Source organism: Cibotium barometz, chromosome 10 (genome assembly GCF_041138505.1).
Source record: "Cibotium barometz isolate CiBa-2024 chromosome 10, ASM4113850v1, whole genome shotgun sequence".
Lineage (NCBI taxonomy): Eukaryota > Viridiplantae > Streptophyta > Polypodiopsida > Cyatheales > Cibotiaceae > Cibotium > Cibotium barometz.
The window spans coordinates 39,665,610-39,687,270 of NC_141055.1; the positions used below are offsets into that span (position 1 = coordinate 39,665,610).

At 44.8% G+C, this 21,661-nt stretch overlaps 1 protein-coding gene across 5 annotated transcripts in view; it reads right to left on the minus strand.

Moving 5' to 3' along the window:
• LOC147634889 (histone-lysine N-methyltransferase TRX1-like) overlaps positions 1-21,661 on the minus strand; it is a 93,961-nt gene that overhangs the window by 25,984 nt on the left and 46,316 nt on the right. For 3 of the 5 annotated variants that reach the window (XM_086804115.1, XM_086804116.1, XM_086804114.1), the window contains exons 5-22: positions 19,653-19,773; positions 18,744-18,848; positions 18,357-18,655; positions 18,164-18,261; positions 17,890-18,060; positions 17,560-17,712; positions 17,417-17,464; positions 17,207-17,324; positions 16,911-16,976; positions 16,761-16,822; positions 16,295-16,351; positions 16,079-16,147; positions 10,872-11,076; positions 10,419-10,766; positions 10,266-10,327; positions 10,059-10,136; positions 9,849-9,944; positions 9,628-9,731 (exon numbers count right to left, since the gene is read on the minus strand). In XM_086804115.1, coding sequence (XP_086660241.1) covers positions 9,628-9,731; positions 9,849-9,944; positions 10,059-10,136; positions 10,266-10,327; positions 10,419-10,766; positions 10,872-11,076; positions 16,079-16,147; positions 16,295-16,351; positions 16,761-16,822; positions 16,911-16,976; positions 17,207-17,324; positions 17,417-17,464; positions 17,560-17,712; positions 17,890-18,060; positions 18,164-18,261; positions 18,357-18,655; positions 18,744-18,848; positions 19,653-19,773 — 2,260 coding nt within the window. The remainder of the gene's footprint in view (positions 1-9,627; positions 9,732-9,848; positions 9,945-10,058; positions 10,137-10,265; positions 10,328-10,418; positions 10,767-10,871; positions 11,077-16,078; positions 16,148-16,294; positions 16,352-16,760; positions 16,823-16,910; positions 16,977-17,206; positions 17,325-17,416; positions 17,465-17,559; positions 17,713-17,889; positions 18,061-18,163; positions 18,262-18,356; positions 18,656-18,743; positions 18,849-19,652; positions 19,774-21,661) is intronic. The other 2 variants (XM_086804118.1, XM_086804117.1) reach the window with 1 other exon arrangement.

The following is a 21,661-nucleotide window of genomic DNA, read 5'->3' on the forward strand; positions in this document are numbered from 1 at the left end:
ATTTGCTCAATTCCAGATGTAATGACGCGAACAGAATTTCCATCGGAGTCGGGCCAAAAATAGCAACTCTCCTAAATTTTAGGAGTGTGGTCCTTTGTATTCTAGGATAATCCCCCATTCCCAAAGCTTGTACTTTCCAAATATTTAAACATCCTGGAGTCCACCAGACCCCTTTCAGACTGGGAAATGTCCACATCCTCCCCAACTTCTTAAAAGTTGTCCGCAACTTTAAGCTTCAAGCCATATATTCAAGATATAATCATGTCCCATCGATTGGGCGAGACGAGACAGTCTCAAAAATCCAATATAACTGAAGAATCCATGTCCCAAAGAAATGGGTGAGACTAAATAAGTCTCCATAATACCAATATCAAAATCATGTCCCAAGGTAAATGGGTGAGACAAAAACAGTCCCATAAGTCCAGATATCATAATCATGTCCCAAGATAAATGGGCGAGACAAATCAGTCCCATAAATCTAGATATCATAATCCATGTCCCAGGTAAATGGGCGAGACAAAACAGTCCCATAAGTCCAGATATCATAATCCATGTCCCAAGTAAATGGGCGAGACAAAACAGTCCCATAAGTCCAGATATCATAATCCATGTAGATCACCAAGGAGCTGCCTTGACGCCCGGCCCGACTTCAGTGCCCATATTCTCTACCATTGGCTCTATGTTCTACCAAGCAAGGTAGCAACATCTTGAAGAGCACTTAGGACAAGAGAAATACTACACAGGGCGGCTAAACAAGGAGTCCTGAAAACAATCACTCGCAGGCATAGATAACCTGGTGTTCCATACGCATTTCTGCTACACATAGTTTATAGGCATTTCGGCCACCAACTCACACTACCCTCTCAAGTGCCCATATTCCCTTCCATCTGCTCTCTATTGTTCCACCCACACATGGTAGAAACAATCTTCAAGAGAGCACGTAGGACAAGAGAACACTACACAGGGTATGTTGTGCTCCACACTACCCTTTGAAGTGCCCATGTTCCCTTCCACCTGCTCTCTATTGTTCCACCCTCACATGGTAGAAACAATCTTCAAGAGAGCACGTAGGACAAGAGAACACTACACAGGGTATGTGAATCATGAGTTCCATAAGTCCAATGCATCCCAAATAAAGGGAGCCAAAAAGAATAATCCATCCCAGTAAAAGGGAGCCATAAACATAATCCATAAACCTGAGGATGGATCCAAATTCCTAGAAAAGAAGTCCAGGAATCCATAGACCTGTATACCATAATCCTTGTATACCATAACTCTTACCTCATACTCCGTGCTAACCACACACCTTGGAGTAGAGGTGGACTTTATCCATAAAAGCATCATATCCATGAGATACCAAAGATTGCTTCTCTATAAACTCGGACAGATTCGTCCATAGAAATTGCTTGTGAAGCCCAATATCTATATAAATCTCGTCCAAGAAAGAGATCTCCATAGATATAATCCATCCCAATAAAGAGAGCCATGAAAAGAATTCATCCCATTAAAGGGAGCCATAAACAATGTTTCCCTGAAACCATCTCAAGGCAAACAACACCACCTTTCTCCTTGCATAGCTATACAAGGGTTAGTGAACATCAAAAACACTTGATAGCAAAAGCACTAACTTTGCAAACTCAAAGTATACTTAGCTTTTCTTTGCCAGGTTGGTCTCATGAAGCCAAAAGAAATATCTCCTCATCATGTCCTTAAGATATCCCGAGATATATCTCCATATAGCTTGCCTGTAAGCTTGATAATATAATCCACAATATCCATATGGAAAGAGTGCTAAACGTGTGCACATAAAGCCAACTCCATACTTCCAAGATAAATTTTGTGAATTCATAAATCCTTAGATCAACAAGCTGTCTACTGCTGCTCATGCTCTTGCTTCATAAGCTATGAAGCGGCTAGCCATGCTTAACAGCAATGATGGTAAGTGTGGTCCCCACTTGAGATCTTTTCTCTTCCTTATTGATAGAAGGAAGTCTCCGCTTCCAAGAAAGCCTATGCTCTGATACCAATGAAACTCGCGGCGGCGGGTGCCCGGGGGACTAGGGCCTTTGACACACTTGTTGATACCATCAATGCATATTAAAACATTTAAATATGGCCACAACCTTAACACATATCCATCATCACTTTGCATAAAACATAAAGCTGGACAAAACATCCACAAATGCTGCAAATGGAGCTTGCACGAGTGACACTGCATAGAGGCCGGAATGGGCCGACCCCCCCCTTGGAGTATTTTATTACCCAAGGAGAATAATATCATGTACAAGCTTTGAGGGCCTTACTCTCCCCACGGGAGATGCCGGATTATCCATATACAAATGCCATAACATAGCCCAACACGAGGCAACCAAGCCGGAACATAGGCTGTAGAAATGCCGAGCCAACAATATAATCCATATACCTCCGTGTGGGTACTGATTCTTCCCCAAAAACCACGGGTCTTCATGCAATAGAGCTAGTACAGCAAGTACAACTCTCCATTCAGCCGGTACAGCAGGTACAATGGCTGGTACAGCCAGTACGGTGGCTGGTACAACAGGTACAGCAAGTACAGAAGCTGGTACAGCAAGTACAGTGGCTGGTACAGCCGGTACAGTGGCTGGTACAACAGGTACAGCAAGTACAAATGCTGGTACAACACATACAATGGCTAGAAATCATAATAAATGATTGAATACCCTTGCCTTCAGTATTTCTTCGCGATGGAAGCCTCCAAAACAGTCCCCAACAGCCGGTATTCTTCATGGGCAGCCTTCAAGTGAGAGAGAAAGAGAGTAGCCATCATTAGGGAAGCCTTCAACGGTGGTAGAGGCTAGTGTGCAGCAAGAGAGCCTCCATTAATGAAGAGAGGGGGCTCCAATTTATAGATTTGGGCCTCCCATGAGCTAAAATGGCAAGAGAAGGCTACAATGACAAGTGGAGAGCCACACAATAGCTGAAGTGACAAGTGTGAGGCCACTTGTCTCACTTTGATCCTTTTTCTAACAAGTGTCAGGCCACTTGTCTCACTTTGGTCCACTTTCTTGCCACATGTCCCAATCTAAGAGATGGGTCCTTCCATAATCTTTACCTCTAAAAATATCCCAACTGGTAGACATTCTGTCATAGGCACTTTGCCAACTCTTGGTATTTGCTCAATTCCAGATGTAATGACGCGAACAGAATTTCCATCGGAGTCGGGCCAAAAATAGCAACTCTCCTAAATTTTAGGAGTGTGGTCCTTTGTATTCTAGGATAATCCCCCATTCCCAAAGCTTGTACTTTCCAAATATTTAAACATCCTGGAGTCCACCAGACCCCTTTCAGACTGGGAAATGTCCAGGCTGGTGACATGAAGCAGGAAAGGTCCACCCGAAATGTAGGATGGAAGAAACAACTGCTGGAGAGGCAGTAACAGGATCCTCTTCCACTTCCTCGGGATCGTCCTCGGAGGTTACTGTGTCTGCTTCCACTTCTTCGTTTGGTTCCGCCAAAGAACTGGGCACCGGAGATAATGGAGTATAATCGGGGACGAAGATCTCGCAGTAGAATGTCACAGGAGGGCGCGTGGAGGAGATATTGCGAAGGCCATCCACACTGCACTCTGGAAGAAAGTGTGCCAACTGAGGGTACCGTGACAGAAATTACTCGAAATGAGTAAGATGCAGTGGCTCGCAGGTGAGGAAAATAGTCCAAATCGCCCAAGTGTCGGGTTCGGTTACATGCGGGCTGCTGACATGTATGCGGTACACCTGAGAGGCCGAGGTTACTGGGGTATGAGAGGCCGAGAGACTTGGAATCCACCCAGCATCGGCGGGAAGTGGCACTGGTTTCGGAGTGGGAACGCGAGGAGGGCTGTGTTCGGGAAGAAAAGCCTCGAGAATCTCGTCGATGTAACTAAGGTAAGAGATGTGCATGTTGGGTTCCTCCGGAAAGTTGTCCATTAAGCATGCACGTAGGGGGCGAGAGCACACAGATTATGTGGTGTGGGCAAAGCCAGGAGAACCCACAAACAGCCGCGAGGATGGTTGCTGAATCGCTGGGAAGAGGGGGGCGAACATGAAAAATGCGGCATCCTGACAGCCGGGGGGGGGGGGAGGGGGGGTGGTGGTTGCCGAATCGCCAAGGGGTGGCCGTTCACACCAGCGCACGCCCATTGGTTTTTTGTTTTTTTTAATAGAGAGAGACCCATGTGGCAATGGTACGTATTAAAATTTTGTTTATTTGTTTGTTTTTTTTTTGATGGTGCAAAGGTGACGGCGTCGCCGACTGGAAAGGGTGCGCCGCTTCGAAGGCCTGGATCGCGTCGCCAACTGGATGGAAAGGGTGCGCTGATTCCAAGGGGCGCCGTCAGCAACTAAGCGAAGAGGTGAAGGGTGCTATTCGGCGGTGAGGGCTCAGGGCCGGCAGCTGCTCCAAGCAAGCAAGGGCTCACGTTGGCAGCGAACGAGGCGAAGAGGGGGGGGGGGGGGTGTTCCATATTCGGCAGCGAGAGGGAAAGTTCCCGCCATGTTGCGAACGCCTAACACCACCGGTCAGCAGGGAGGGAGGGTAGTCCGAGTATGCAGCAAGGGTTCCGTCTCTGCAATACACACGGTGCGTGTGTATGGGTGTGAAACCTTTTTTTTTTTTAACATCACTATGAGCAAGGATTTACGCCAAGTCCACCATCGCTCTGCTTCTTCCATACAACACCGAGAAGAGGGGTGGATGAGGGAGTGCCGCGGAGAGGGTGGGGGCTTCACAACCCACGGGTAGGAAAAAATTTTTGCTCTGATACCACTGTGAGGATTATGTTGTTAATCCTTCATATTGTGTACTAATTACTACTTAAGTACTTAACTTAGAGAACAAGAACCTTCAGGAGAACACTTGAGAGAAGATTGAATTGACTTGTTGTATTAAATTGAGTACAATAGGTCTCTTATATAGGAGATGAAGAGACACATTTGAAGAGGCATGTCCTTTGACGAAAGGACATGACCATAGACGAAAGGATACAACTTTAGGCTAAGGGATGTGTCTATTCGATGTAGAGGCACAACCATTCATCAAGGGATACAACCATTCGTCGAAGGGATGTGGCTATTCGATGAAGAGGTACATCCTTTGGCGAAGAGTCACAACCAATCGAGGGTAGGGGTTCCCTTGGCTGGTTACTCTTTGCATCTGCAACAGGAATCAGCAATGAAGAGAGAATCTCATACATACATACGTCACAATCGTGACAATGCTAATCCGCCTGTTTTAGTGGTGGCAGCTTCGACTTTCTAAAGTTGATTTTCAGCCTTGGTGCTGTCCCAAACAATTGCAAACACCCATAATCACTGCCAAATACCTTGGAGTATCTGCTGGGAAGAAAAAAGAGTCATCTGCATATGCCTTTGCAACCATTGATGATCTACTTGGCTGCAGCAGTCCATGTTATGCTCCTTCCCGAGTGGCAAATGCATATAACATGGAGCTCAGTGGCAACCCTGCCTAACCGATCTTCCCAAAGTCCGGGGTGATGATAATCCTTTCGCAATGATACATCTAGTTGTGCTGTCTACATACAACCAGTAGATGACTTCTGTCATTTCCGGACCAAATCCACATGTTTGATGATGGCAGCACATAAGCATTACATATGTTGTCTGTTATTCGTCATCTAGGAATGAACCCATATTAGGTAGGATGCAACCCTTTGTTAAGCATATTGGCTATTCTATTGGAGATCATCTTTGTGACCAATTTGTATAGCACTGGCATTAAGTGACAGGTCTCCAATCAGCCAAATTCAGGCATACATCCTTTTCTGGAACCAATTTTACAAGGCTCTCTTGCCACGAAGCAAGCATCACTCCTTGTAACCATGCAACATTTATCATTGCCAATAGAATGTCTTCCAATTCCTCTCGAAAATGTTGAAAGAATTCCACACCCAATCCATCCCATCCCGGTGATTTCCACTTACCCAGTTTAGCAAGAGCATTTTGCAATTCCATGTTCGTGAAAGGGGATTCCATCTGTGCAGCTTCTTGTTGATTAAACTTTTGAATTGGCGTCACATTTAAAAGCATCCTCGCTTTTGCTTTCAACTCTACCCACAAGAAGTGCCCTGGTATAGCAAAGATAGATTGGAACTGTGCCATGCATTCCCTTTCGAGTTCATTTACGTCATTGGTCTACTAACCATCAGGCTTCTGCACATGACGTATGCTTAAATTTTGTCTCTTAGCATGCAAGCTTTTGAAAATTTGTCTTGACGAGCAGCCTTTATCTAGTAAAGGCTTTTGCCTCGCTCATTTTTACCATTTTATTCAATTTCCTTTGATTATTGCAGTCTGTCACATGCATTTGACAACTTCTCTTCCTCCTCTTGATTCAATTGTCTTGTTTGTGCAATCTCATGCAATGCCCGCACATCCACTTTGCATTGGTTTATTTGCTCTCTTTGCTGCCCCATATATTCGCAGGGCTCGGATCCCCATTGTGCACATTTAACATATAGCATGTGTCAAGCCTCGCTTGACACATGCTCTCTTTGCTGCCCCATATATTTGCAGGGCTCGGATCCCCATTGTGCACATTTAACATATAGCATGTGTCAAGCCTTGCTTGATACTCTGATCTAGCATTATGTTGAAATGTGAATCCTCTTTTGTTTGGACAATTCACATTCCACATCCATTGCAACAGTGTCTCTAATAAATGTCTGCCACACTACTTATTTTGTAGCAATCATGTGTGAATTCCCAAATGTGTTATCTTGCACTGATGAAGAGCTATTGAAGTCTCCATAACACAAATGCATTTGTCAACCACGGATAGATAGCCAGTCTTCTCCAGAGTTCTGTCCTTCTAGCTGACGTTGTCAGTGCATATATACTTGAAAATTCATGCATTTGCTCATTTAGCATACATTGCAACACAATGTATCGACCAAGAGGATCATTATATGCGGTCACTAGCCTCAAATCTGTTCATATCATTATGCATGTGCTTGAGTAATCAGCAATTCTTGCATAAAATATACTAAAACCTCTAAAACAACCTATTTTTCCCATAAAAGCATGCTAATTATGTTTTTGCAAGCAAACCACGTCCAGATTTACCGAAGTAACATAATCCCAGAACAACCTCCATTTATTTGGATCGAACAAACACTATACATTATAAGTTACATATTTACATGGTGTCGTGTCCATCATGCAACTTGCAAATAGTCATTTGCTAATACCAAATCTCTCTGTAGCTCTCCATGCATTTGTTGCAAGCATTCCATCCCTCCCTTTACTGCATTCAACCAATTCATGGATGTACATGTGGCTGATTTGCCCGGGGTGCAGGCCATAGATGTTTTATCCCAATGCCTTGCAATCAATGGCTTATTTTGCAAGGCAACTGCTTTTCGAGCATTTGGTGTACCATGTTGTCCATCCATCATCAACGATGTCGGGTCTATGAAACCTCTTTGCGGTTTTGGGTTCTAGGTCAGATAATCCTTGGGTGTGGTCTGTGGAGACCTTACAACAACCATTTAAGGCAAGCTGATAGTGCGTTGTCTTCAACCAGGAGCAGAGACCTAGAAGGATTTCCTCATCAGCTGCATCTCCTCAAGGCTTCCTTCCTGTGGAAGCCGGTGGACCTACAGCATCCGATGGATCTTCTCTCAGGCTCCCCTGCATGAGTACAACCCCTCTTTTAGGATAGGTTTGTTGCCAACCTTTTTCGCTCTTGGAGGATGCTTCACGAGGCCCTTATTCAGTAACCTGGAACCCCCTTTTTCACATACCCTCAGGACACAGCCCCCAATCTCATTTCTCTTGGGCCAGCCTCTGTGCCAGACCTACCCAGATTTTCAACTCCTGGCAGAACTTCCGCCATCTCTCCGAGCAGACCCAGTTGGCGCACCTCAAGGGCTTGAGGGGAGCCTCATCCATGAGCCTCGACATTGATTCAGGCGTTCCTCCAGATTGCTTCTTCCACCAGAGGACCTCCCCGATGCCGCCTGGATGGCTTTATTCTCCCGCACATCTCCTGCACACGAGTGCCACTAGTAGTCTTCGGCTTGTCATGTGGCTTCACAGTACGCATTGGAGGTGGGTCTCCATGGGAAGCTCACCTAATCTCAAAGGACACCCAGAGATGATCTTCCCACCCCCCCACAACGGGTCCGAGTCATGGGATTGCAGGGGATGAAGTGGTCCATCGATCCTCTCCCTCTTGAGATCAGGGGCATGGCGTGCTAGCACGTGTAGCTTTGAGAGAAAAGACCCCTTGCACATGTTTAGTGGGGCCCAGTGAGTGGAAATGGGGAGACCATACTACTCCCTCTGCCACGTGGGGGGCGATTGCTTGGACAGCTGAGGCAGGGCTGGCTCTTTTCTCCAGGACATGACAGCCACCTTGCACTGGTCCTCACTCGTTTCTGCATCACAGCGGTCCCAGTTACTCCATGGACTTGTGTGTCTGGCACCAGCCAGCGGTGGGAGCTTATCAGCAGCAAGGCGGCCTAGCACATTTGGAGAGGGCACGCTGGCAGCAAGGTGGTGTGATCATACCCTCTGCAAAGGCCATCCATGCCATTTGGATGAATCTTATCCACACCCTTCGGGGATGTTTAGAGCGTTTTGGCTGAAAATTCCAAGTGCATGGGGTGTTTGCGCACATGTGCACGTGATTTCAGGGGGCTCTAGGTCAGGTGGGGGGATCTGAAGGTCTGATGCGCACTTCAGCCATTTCGGATTTTCCACTCCCAGAACAGCACAGTTTGGCCGTGCGAGCCATTTCTCTCCTGCCATTTTTGCTTCCATTTCCCCAGCAAAACTCGTGATTCGAGGGCGAGATTACCTTCTCTTTTGTTCTTTCTTCTCACCATCTCCTCCTTTTCATTGGCTCTTCTATTTTAACATTTTCCCCTTTGTCAAAGAAATTGTCCTTCTATTAGTTTTTTTTTAAAAAAAAGAACTTCTGCTCGCGAGTGGATTACATCCCTGCAAGGAGGTAGACTGCACAATGTAGAATTGGTGGACCAAGGGGGCCCCTCAGCCTGAGAGGGTGAAGAGTCGGTAGTATGGACCCCTTCTGGGCCTACAAGAGTGGCCAACAAGTCGGTCATGTCCTCTTGGCATGTTTCTTTTTCTCCGAGAAAAGATCCTTCTATCAGTTAAATAAAAAACCTGTGAAAACGAGAGAATACAAACACTGCAAGGGTGCGGGTGCAGTTTCAATATATACAAACACTGCAAGAGGTGCAGTTTCAATATATACAAAACATGAAATGGAGGCTCCCTCCATGGCTGGCCACTCTCGGAGGGTGGCTACATCGGAGGAGGAGGGGGGAAAAGCCACACTGGGGCCATCCATTCTGGAGAGGAAAGGGTTGGGGTCCAAGTACGAAAGCCTGTATTCAAATGTACAATTTGTGCACTGGAATATGGCGAACGCTCACTAGTGCAACACATGTCAAAGGAAACCAAAGAGCATTTGCCTATCAGGCTGAGGCACTTAATAGGGTACTTGAAAGCAAACAATAAAATCACAAAAATTTGCTCGGAAAAAGTGTATAACGGAAAACCAAATTATACTTTGTTTTGGATCAAGATTCTACTGGCAAGACCAAAAAGAAAACATAAAACCAACCTGTAGTCATAGCTCAGCTCCTCTCCTTCTGCTATGTCCCTCTTTGCAAATATAATGATATGCTCTTCGCCACACACAGTCACTACCCTCGAGAAGCAATTTGGCTTCGAATCAAAGCATAAGGAACACGATAAGCAAGCAACACATTTCGTGCCACATCACCAAATTCATATCTTAAAAACGGCCTCTAAATCAAAGAAAGAGAAAGGCCAGTGGTATACTTCACAAGAATGATTGATCAAATGTGCTATGCTTCCTTCACGTGTTGCATCAACGACACGCTCGTCATCTATTCGAAACATGTATGTTCCTGCACCCTATATGGGCACCAAACAATATGGTTTTATCATGCTGATGCAATAACAGAATGAATAAATGATGATTCAATAAAGGCATCCCAAGTCACATCTACTTATAAGCAAATATCGTACCACCAATGTATTGTAGATGAATCGTTCTCGCAGGTCAGCCACTATGGGTCGAACGGTTTCACCAGCATATTCTATAACCTATAAAAGTGATAGAAACACCCACCAAAAAAGCTTAGCTTATTTTGTCATAATAAAAAACTTGGTGTGGTGTTCAGGTTGACAAAAGCTTTGCCCATAAATAGCATAACACTGATAATACAGGCATACCATGTCTCCTGCACGATGGCTTTGCTTTGTAAAGACCCCCCAACCATGGATCGCTGATTTTCCTATTCAGAACCCCAGAACAGTGGGTCAAACATACTACCCAATGTGGAGAGTGCCCATGATGTGCACAAATCTCTCCAACATAAAACTTACCAAACGTTAACCTGTGCTTTAAGGAAGAGCACATCTGCTGGTATCTATCAGAGACAGAGAGAATATTTAGAGAATCTTCAGCCACTATGCCACTAGCCTCACTCATGTTTCCTTTTGGCATCAAAGCTTTAAAGTCTCTCTCGCTCAGTGACGATCTTCTTGTTTGCAAGTACCTTGCTTGCAAGGAGAAAAGAGTAAACTTGCGAGCAGTATCTGACCCACGTTGACCCTGCCTGCAAAATCCGCTCACATGGTATGGCATTTTCTCCACATAAAGCCTCTTAGCTGCTGCAGCGGGTCTCACTTCAGGCTCCTGGCGGCCACGCCTTGTGGCACCATTGTAAGGCTCTGTAAACAGGCCAAAAATCCATCCAATCAAATAACAAGTCATCATACTACCATGCTGTAACACTCCCCCCGACATCTTTCCACCCAAAGTAATACAGTTTTAACCTGTTCGAGCACACCCAGAACTGTTTCTGGGCGGGTGATAGTTGAAACAATCACCAACTTCCTGCTTTGATGAGGAGACTTGTTGAGCTGTAGGGTCCCTGTCTACTTTTGGTTGTCGATGCCTTCTACAATATGATAAGAGCCGTACAGGTTGGTCAAAGTCTTCAACATTCCCCTCCTGCTTATGTGATAAGTCTTCAAGCACCTGTATACAATAATTACAAAATGGCTCTCTCTCTTAGCACATGGTGATTTTACCATTGTAACATGTAACTCTCATGAGTCATGAGAGCTTTGAAGTTAGTTTCTTTTTGATCCCACATGCACTTTTCTTTAACCGATACCCCGAAGTGGATTGTAACCAAAGATGTATTCTGATCTGTCCTATAGGTCAGCTTTGGCCTCGACAGGACGTTAATATATCTTTCTTTCTTTCTTTCTTTCTCTCTCTCTCTCTCTCTCTCTCTCTCTCTCTCTCTCTCTCTCACACACACACACACATAAGACTCCAGGAGTTTTCTGTCCCAGCAGATATGATACGGGGGTCCTCACATATATGAGTCTGTCACAGAGAGTTCGGGCACCTGGAGGTATGACACAGCAGATTAGGAGCACCATTAGGGTGAAGCAAGGCTGCCTGCTATTACCCACCCTCTTTGGCCTCTACATCCACAATATTGAGGGCTTCATTGACAGGCTAGGAGGGGTTGGATCTGCACTAGCTGATACATTAATACCTATCCTCCTCTATGCCAGTGACATTGTCCTAATTTCAGTTTCAAAGGAACGGCTACAAAGGCATCTGGATGCTTTGTGAGCCTTTTGTGACGAGCGAGACCTCATGGTAATCCTAGGGAAAACCAAAGTCATCATATTTAACACCTCTGGGGCAGCAGCATATGGCGAAGGAGAGGTGGAGATAGTCTCATCATACCTATACTTAGGTATTACCTTCTCAGGACCATTCTTTACCATGAGGCCAGCAGCACAGACACGTATGACACGAGGCATGCAGCCTTGGCTAGGTTGGAGAGAGAATGTTTCCAAGCACATTGGCTCAGTACAAAACTATGGCTTTTTGATACTTTGGTCACTCCTGCAATGTCTTATGGGATAGCCTTTTGGGGACCAGACTTACGGCAAAAAGACTGGCAAAGCTTGGACTGGATACACATTTTGATGCTCTCCAGGATGATCCGGAGCAAGGCATCCATACCACACAAGATTGTCAGGGCAGAGTTTGGGTCTGGTAGTAGATGCAATCTTCCAAACAGTGATATACCTACTTCGGATATATACACTAGGCAGTGGTCGCCTTCCCAAATTAGCCTTGGAGTCATCACAGAGGTACCTAGGGGATCCATTCCCGCCAAGCAACACCTCAGAACTTTTGGGTAATCTGAAATACACAACTATTCCCTTGGAAAACTTCCTCACTGAACATTTCCTGCTGATATAAAAATGCAGTGACCAGCATCTCCTACATATCCATCGGGAAATTTGTAACTGCATAAATCTGAATACCCTGAAGTCCTACCCTTACCAGGAATCTTAGGCAAACTCCTCAACTGTTGCGTACCTCTCCCACTCAGATGGTCGTCTCTGGAGACCTATGCACGAAGCATATCCTCCAAAACCTGATTCGCCCTCTGTGTTTGCCCATCAGACTAAGGATGATCAGCAAATTCCTTCCCTATCAAAGAATCATATAGCTATCAGGTATCTCAACACTCTCATCATAAGTAACATCACAGAATGCACTTATCAAGACCATGTTCAAGCAGTGCGAGAAAGTTTGGGTAAATCCAAAGTATAGGGTGTGCAAAGGAGACAAAGGATCAGCTTGGTTCAAAAGCCTGTAATGTCCAGAAGATGGGGATGCCTTGATGGACAAGTGTGTTGCATCACTTGTTTGCCTAACGGACATATGATGGGTTTTGTAGGTGGTAAGTATTTAGTTTAAAACCGTAATTCATATTGAATGGTTGCCGGTCCACACAACACTAAATTTTTGGGCTGACAAAGTTTCTCCAAGTGGACATCAAATGTCCACCATCCGAGGTGGACAAAACTCAAAAACCCAAATCCTCCCCCCCCCCCCCCGCCCCCCAAGGAAAGAGACTTCTATTAAGTATGAAAAAACATACAACAATCATGGCTATAAGCCGAAATAGAATAGAATCACCCCAATATGTAAGATAATTTCAACCATTGAGGAGTATCATGATGCCATGAGAGACTTGTGGGATTAGAGGAAAATACAACGCACTTTGCCTGCGCTGAACGAGAGGACCCCAGAATACGAGCCCAAGTAGCCACGCGAGTATGGATGATATCACCCCATATAGTACTTGTCACCAGCCTGGACATTTCCCAGTGTGAAAGGGGTCTAGTGGACTCCAGGACGTCTAAATCTCACAACATACCCTGTGTAGTGTTCTCTTGTCCTACATGCTCTCTTGAAGATTGTTTCTACCATGTGTGGGTGGAACAATAGAGAGCAGATGGAAGGGAACATGGACACTTTAGAGGATAGTGTGAAGCACAACATACCCTGTGTAGTGTTCTCTTGTCCTATGTGCTCTCTTGAAGATTGTTTCTACCATGTGTGGGTGAAACAATAGAGAGCAGATGGAAGGGAACATGGGCACCTTAGAGGGTAGTGTGAGTTGGTGGCCGAAATGGCGTGCACAATCAATCGGTCTTCTATTTCTCAGCTTGGTCTTTGCATGTGTAGGCATGAAAACTAGTGGAGAGTAGCATGCGTTTGACGTGACACTGGGGATTGGGGAACGAGTAACTGCTCCTTGGAGTTGGATTCGACTTGGAGTATGGATAAAGACACATGATTATGATCTGGACTTATGGGACTCTTTTAACTCGCCATTTATTTTGGGACATGATTTTGATATTGGAGACTTATTTAGTCTTGCCCATTTATTTGGGACATGGATTCTTTAAGTTATATTGGATTTATGAGACAGTCTCATCTCGTCCACTTGATGGAACATGATTCTTCCTTGGATATATGGCTTGAAGCACAAAGTTGTGGATAACTTTTCAAAAGATGGGGGGGGATGTCACCAGCCTGGACATTTCCTAGTATGAAAGGGGTCTGGTGGACTCCGGGATGTCTAAATGTTTTGGAAAGTACAAGCTTTGGGAATGAGGGATTATCCTGGAATACAAAGGATCACACTTCTAAAATCTAGGAGCGTTACTATTTTTGGCCTGACTCCAATGGAAATTCTATTCGCGTCATTACGTCAGGAATTGCTAATTTCATGCACTACGCACTAGCTGGCCGGAACAATACAGTCAAGTTGCTGCAGGATCAAAATGAGTGCACCCCTTCTATGGCAAAACACTGCCTACGAGCGGGCAAACTCACTTGATGCCTACGGGTGGAGAAAAACCGCTACTATCGAAGGATCTACTCAAAAGGGAGGGGAGGGGCGGGGCGGCGGGTTTGGGGGGAATTCCACTTTTTGGTATCAGACCCTTTGGGTCTTTTGTAGATATTTAATATAAGTTTCTTTCTTTCTTTCTCTGAGGTGATGTAGTTCTCATCTCAGATTCAGCTACTACGGGGTTGCAATGACATTTCGATGCATTGCAAGCATTTTGTGATGAGGGGGTCCATCTTGGAAAAACCAAGATTAAGTTCTTGAAAACCTCATACCAAGATGCATCTAGGAATCCTTTCACATATAAAGGTGATGTGCTTGAGGTGATCAGATTATATGTACATATGGGGACCGCTTTTATCGGCCCGATCTTCACTTTGAGTCCAGACGCACAGGCACACAACTGGCGAGAGGCTACCTTGTAGTTGCCCAATTGGAGAGGCAGTGTTTCCTAGCCCATTTTCAGGAACCTAGCACTGCTGGTTATTTGATACTTCGGTTCCCCCAGAGGTGATGTATGGGACTTCTTTCTAGGAACCAGATTTGGGAGAGGAGGATTGGAGGAGTAGAAAGATAGAAAGATATATTAACATCTGCAAAAGACCACAAGGGTCTATGAAACCAAGAGTTACAATGAATCTATGAGTAACTAATCATGGAATAACAAACTGAAAATGAAACAAGAACTAAACTAAACTGAGCTATCACTGTCAAAATTGTTACGCCCCTACCCGCGCGTGAATCAGGGTGTAAACGTAAAACCAAAGGCAAAGCCGTGTGTGTAACCAACACGTCACTTGGTTATTATCTGTCCCACGGACAAAAATGATCTGGACTGAATAAATAGGGCACGAAAAGAAAGCCCTATGTGCTCATCTGTAAAAGTGCAATACATCCTCATAAATAGTGTGGCAGGGTCGAGTGTCGGTGTTGTTCACTGATGGGGCAACAGGCTCCGTATCTGTAACTGTGTACTGGCTGTCTATGTCCACAGTTCAGGGTGGTACACTCCAATGTTGCTGAAGGATCTCCCAAAGTTGGAGCTGGCGAGGGGATGGTAACTCAGGTCCTCTCGGTCGTGGCCATCTGGATCTCCGGATAAGAGTAGCTCTCTCCAAGAAAACATTGGGGAACCTCAGGGCCTGTATACATTGCCTGGTTATGATGCTTTCACGCATGATGAGGAGTAAGCCCCTCAATGCCGCATGCTATAGTATTGGCTACCCCACACCCATGATTTTCCCATGGCTTGCTGGAACCACACACCAGAAGTCTTTCAAGAGAGATTGCAGGTTATGATGCTTTCACGCATGATGAGGAGTAAGCCCCTCAATGCCACATGCTATAGTATTGGCCACCCCACACCCATGGCTTGCTGGCACCACACCCCAGAAGTTTTTTGAGAGAGAGCACAGACTGTTCAAAGAGCCAGACACCCCTAGCCCCATACATCCAAAACCTCTGCTTGTCTCCAGATCCCGGACATTCTTCAGCACCACAGAGCTCCTCCACAGACCGGTAGCAGCTATATTCTTTTTGGCAATTGCTAGTTTAGAAACAATTTGATATATCATTTCTTTGTTGCAACAGAATTCAGGGGATGCTTTAGACATCTTCTATTGTTTACATAGTGTAAATTTTGATCTCATAGGACGTTTTGGCAATCCTCATAGATGAATAAATCTTGCTTGCTCTCTTTCTCTCTTAGCATGTTTGGAGAAAGGGCAAGCACACACAATTGATGTCTCATATTAATTTTTTAATAACCCCAAACCTGGACTTTAAGGTGTTAGATCATACCTCGAGAACAAAGCCAGAAGACCTTGCACATAGCACATGGTATGCAACATAGCAGGATGGTTCAGAGCACTGCATTGCATGAATAAGAAAACGTCAGTGATGTGGCTAAACAAGTGGCAGAAAGACAGTGAAACGCCCACTTTATAAAACAATCAAACAGAATTTAACCCCTTTGAAAATACCTGGATACAGACTCCATAGGGTACCTTAACGTACCTGGATACAGACTCCATATGGTACCTTGCAGATACTGCAAGTAAGTTTCCATCTTTCCTGCAAAATCATAAAAGGCTTAGAGAAAGTTCTCCCCACATAGATCTTATCAAGTTGATGCCCAAAACACACACATCCCCCACCCCCCACCCCCCCCCTCCTCATAGTACAACTAATAAGCGTGCACACAAACAGGTTGAGAGGCAAGACTCTCCATAAGATGAATACAAAGACATTATACAGGTGATGCATGCACATAGGACTCTATGACACTACTACATAGCATAATGAGTGCACACATGCACACATAGACAGGTTGATAGTCAAGACTCTCTCCGTAAGATGGATACATAGACTTTATCGAGTCGATGCATGCACACACAACTTCATGATACAACTGTATAGCACACATGCACATGCATTAGTAAGCACTTTAAAACTAGAACATCATTACAAGAAGATCTTATACCTTATTGATTGATTTTAGCCCATCAATAGGCTCCATGTGTTTAACGTCAACAAAGCAGGTCTCTGCAATTTGAAAATTTTGGATATCTTTATTTTAAAAAATGCTACTAATGAGATATCTTTGAGAACCCAAATGAATGATGAAGGATACCCGGAATCCACATGGCACAAGTGAGGTGAGCCCAGCGTCCATCCAGTGTCCTTTTCATCGCTCCTCCTGCGTCATGAACAAGGAGGTGTAAAAATGAGTTCATGTGCACACACGCACACACACTCTTACATATACATAAACACACAACAATAACTGTGATTAAGATGAGTTCATGTGCACACACGCACACACACTCTTACATATACATAAACACACAACAATAACTGTGATTAAGATGAGTTGTCACTAAACAGAACAAACATTAAACCAGCACAGCTAATCTACATCTTACAAACCTTGAACTGGACAAAGGCAGCAAAGTGGATTCTTTGCTGGAGCTTCTGGGCGGCACAGTTGACATAGCCATAGATGCCCATTTGGTGGTTCGGATTCTCCATAGCAGTGCATATGTACCTGAAAAACACAAATCTTGACTTTTAAGTTAATCTTTCAAAAGTCCTATGAACGATTTGCATGGCCAACACAGGCATAAACAACAGGCTCACCAGTATTCGACACCTGTCACATTGCAGAAACAAATTGTTCGTGTATTCCTGCACACCATAACCCATTCAGTGTCCTGCAAATAAGTGTTGTTTCTCCACCTGAAAGGGCTGCATTCATCACCTTGTTGTAAGAGAGACCTTACCTCATCAAGATCACATACACTGCATCTATCAGCATGCTTCCAGTCTACTTCCACGGGCTTATAGCCAGCTGGTAGTAGTTGTTCCAAGTAATCTGTGGCTTTTTTATCAAACCATCCTGTGAACTTGAAGCATACCCTTGCATGAGGTAAGGCCTGCATTGGCATATGACACAAGGTGTAAGCATATATCCTGCACGGGAATAACTTTGCAAGAGGTTCACGTTTGACACGTCATATGTTGTAGGAGATTGAAAGGTAATATCACCTACCCAGGAGGAAGGTTTCCTTTTCACAGGCAGGGAATAATAATAATAAACATAAAGCACATGCCTGTATGAGCTTTGATATCTGTGGGTTGATAAACCCAAACATCAAGTCCCCCGGGTTGACTTGGTGTCGCTTCTTTTCAGGTTGCAAGCCCGCTGCTCCACACTTGTCCTTGACTTTGTCCAGCTTTTGGTAAATCTTTCTCCAGCACATGGATGGAGTGGATCCTTCCACCTGCATACCCAATTTTGAAAAGAAAAAAATAAATTTAGATATATTTACCCCACAGTTTCAAAAAAGTTAACAAACAAAAAAGGAAAAAACATCAGCACCTTACCAGCTCTCCATCATCTGAAGTTACACGGAAGAGTGGCCTGGTCCTATCAAAGGGATCCTTAATTACCTCCATTTTATAGTCCGCGAATCTTTCAGGATCTGCAGAAGGAGTTTTTTTTAATAATATTCCTCAGCCTAAGAATGAGTCAGCACAGTAGACAAAACCAGCAGCATTGAGACGATGTGTGACCTACCTTTGATTGAAGGGAACTTACGAACTGCAGTATACCCCTCAGTCCAAATCTGATGCTCATTATGGAAATGTTCAGAGTCTCTCACAATTTTGCCTAAGCTTAGCACCTGAAGGTCCCCTAGCTTAATAGGGCAAGTGAAAAGGCTTTGCACACTCTTTTTTGTTTTGTGGGTTCGCTCGTCACCCATAAAATCTTCATCTTCTTCACTCATTTCCATACGCGTGGCATTTTGAGTATAGTCAAAAATTTCATCCTGCAGCTTTGACATGATATCCGGGAGTTTCCCCTCTTTCAGGTACCTGGTGAAAACCATGTTAGAACCATGCTTTCCTTTTCAGACAACGCAAAAGGCATTGATCCCACACTAAATCTTGTGAGAATTCTTACCTTTCTGCCTCTTTAAGCCCTTGATCAAAGGTCACTTTCTTGCATTTTGAGTACACCTTGCGGAATAGACCCTCCGAGAAAGACAGCACTTGCTTTGTGCTTATCCTGCATTTCATACGTGGAAGTGTATGACAAAAATTACTTGGCTTCACAAAGACATGAAATGGAACTACAGCCATCTTCCCTCCCCATTGAACCTACACCCTCCATCCACTTGCCCCCGCTGGTCCAACCCCACACCCCCAAAAAAACGCATGGGCAGTCACCCGCCTACAGTCCCCCCTGCTTTTTGCCTCTGACCCTTCAATTTCTGCCTCCATTGCAAGGGTGATTAATAATAAGAGGTTTCACCAAAACTCATAGAGAAGAAGGTGTTGGTGATCTCCAGGCCTTGATTGACTTTGGAATGTGGCTCTGTCTAAACACAGTTTATGAACCTGTCTCTACATCATTAAAATATTAAATATGCAATAGAACTAGAAAATAGAGAACTTCTCTGTCCACACCATATAGGCAGAGCCATCTAGACCCTCTGTGGTAGTTGGGCACACCTCCCCAGCTATGCAGGAGGAAGAAGAAAATTTCCTTTGCATTTGGAGGCACAATGGGATCACTTGGCACTAAAAACCCATACTGAGGCTCTCATTCCCCGCCCTCACATATGTAATCTCCCTACCAGAGGCCAACAAATCTGCTCATATGGTAACAATGCATAAGAAGAGTAATGCCCAAACTTAGCCAACAATACTGTTCAGATAAACCATCAAGCTCACCTAGGCTTAACAATGCAAATCATCTGACATCCTTCAAATAAACCATCAACCTCATCATCCATGTCCTAGGCTGACCAACGCAAATCGGCTGACATCATTTGGAATCAGTAAGAAACTGTATTGTAGCTCTCCTCACCTGGCATAGTCATAGCTGCCGAAAAATTGCACTGCAAGGGTGCTTTCACGAATCGGTGCATCCAGTCCACATGCATCTGCATGCTCCTCATCCATTACAAAAGCAGGCCACATCGGATGACCTTAAGAAAAAACCATGTAGACATCAGAAATGATTCAGAAATTGTTTATAACGAAAACCAACAATCATCACTCACATAATTTATATTCTTATCCATAGAAGCACCACATCACAAAACGTAACCAGATATTTGCTACGAGAGAGCTGAAGTTCCCCGCATAGGAGCCCAATGAACCCACTCCCTCAATCGTGCTCCTTGCTGCTCCTTCTCCCCTCCATCTTGTGTGCACCCCTGCCTGCCCCATCCCCTAGCCTGTGCACATCTCCCCCCCCCCCCTCCCTTTTTTCCCTTTCCCCTTTTCCTTGTTTCTTGTTTATCTTGCACCTGCCCTTGTCCCCTTAGTTCCTGCAGCCCGCCTTGCCTTTTGTCCTGCCACACCCTCACCCTTCTGCGCCACCCTCTCCCGCTCAATCTTCACTGATCCAGGTTGCCCTCTTTTGGCCATTTCCTGAAGCGGACCTCCCGCTCCTGTCGTCTTCCATTGCCTCTTTGGAGGCTACCACTCTTTTGTGCAGGTTCAGAGGTAGCAGACCAGCCCAAGCACACCCCCAAGATCTTATGCAAGCCGGGTTAATCCGCCAGCAAGGCTGGATCTCCCATCTAGTTCCTCAACAATAAATACGGTTGGATTTAATTTGACATGACCACTCTCGGAGATGGAGCTTTGCAGCTGAACCCCATCGCACTACACAATGCCCAAGCATACTTTGCCAGATGGCACCATGGCTTCACACCCAACTCTGACCCATTTGCTCTATTGTCAGCTTTCCAATGGTTTTCTTCTTGTTACAACCCCATGGATCTCCTAAACACAATACACGAGTGATTAAGGGTGTAGACTACAACCCCCCAAGCCAAGGACTAAAGTTTGACTCCTACATATCCATGCCAGTCCTTAAGCATGCCGATCTATGCTTTTTCCACATGCATAGCCGGAGTCTTGGTTGAACTCTAACCAATAGTGAGAGAGGTTATGACAATAATAACCCATGCTTCACTTATATAGTGCCCACTGCTGCTATAAATAATCATGATGTTATAAATAGCTAATAATAACCTTAGCCACCCGTATTAGCATGCTTCCTCCTAGTCCCAGGGCTCCTCGAACCCTCCCGGATTAGGCCACTAATCTCGAGGATTAGCACTAGGTACGTAACACTTCTTCATGAGCCCTCTTAAAGGAGTATCGTGAGCTTCTCCTGATAATAGGTGTGAGGGCATCTCTCGAGGCTACCACACTTATCCAGTAGCAAACCTGCACGTGGACGTGTTAAAAATCTCAGGCAAGCTGTGTTAATGGGCAAGCTCGGTTGGATCATTGACACCTAATTCCTCAGCAATAGATACATTCGGATTGAGTTTGATGCAGCCTGAAGTTAGACACTTCTCAGCCACTCCTCATGTTGGCAGGTTGCTTTGATTTTTGACAAAAGGTTTTTGTGCAACTCCATTGGTTTGCCTAGTTTTGAGCCCCTCACAGATAGGTTCTTGTAGTACCACTCCGTTTTTGGGAGCAGGTTCTCGTGTATCTATCTGCAGCTGCGAAGTCACAGGCTTTTCTAAAGCATGTTCTAATCCGTTGATTCCAAGTTGTGATGTTTTCTGCATAGCATTTTGCTTTTCTCCTATCCTCTGGATCAGCTAGTTTTGTTGGATTGTTCATCACCCGAGTAGCGTCGAAAGTTTACTCTACTGGTTCCTCGAAACTGTATAAGAATTATCAAGTTTTAGTAATTTTTTAAATCATTAGTACGGTATTATGTTAATTGATTAGAGTACTAACCAAGATAGGGTTTGGATGTCAGAATCGATAGAATTCCTGTCACCAATAGAATTCATCCTCTCGTATTGTTGCTCCAATCTTTCACTTGACTCCTACTCTCTAGGT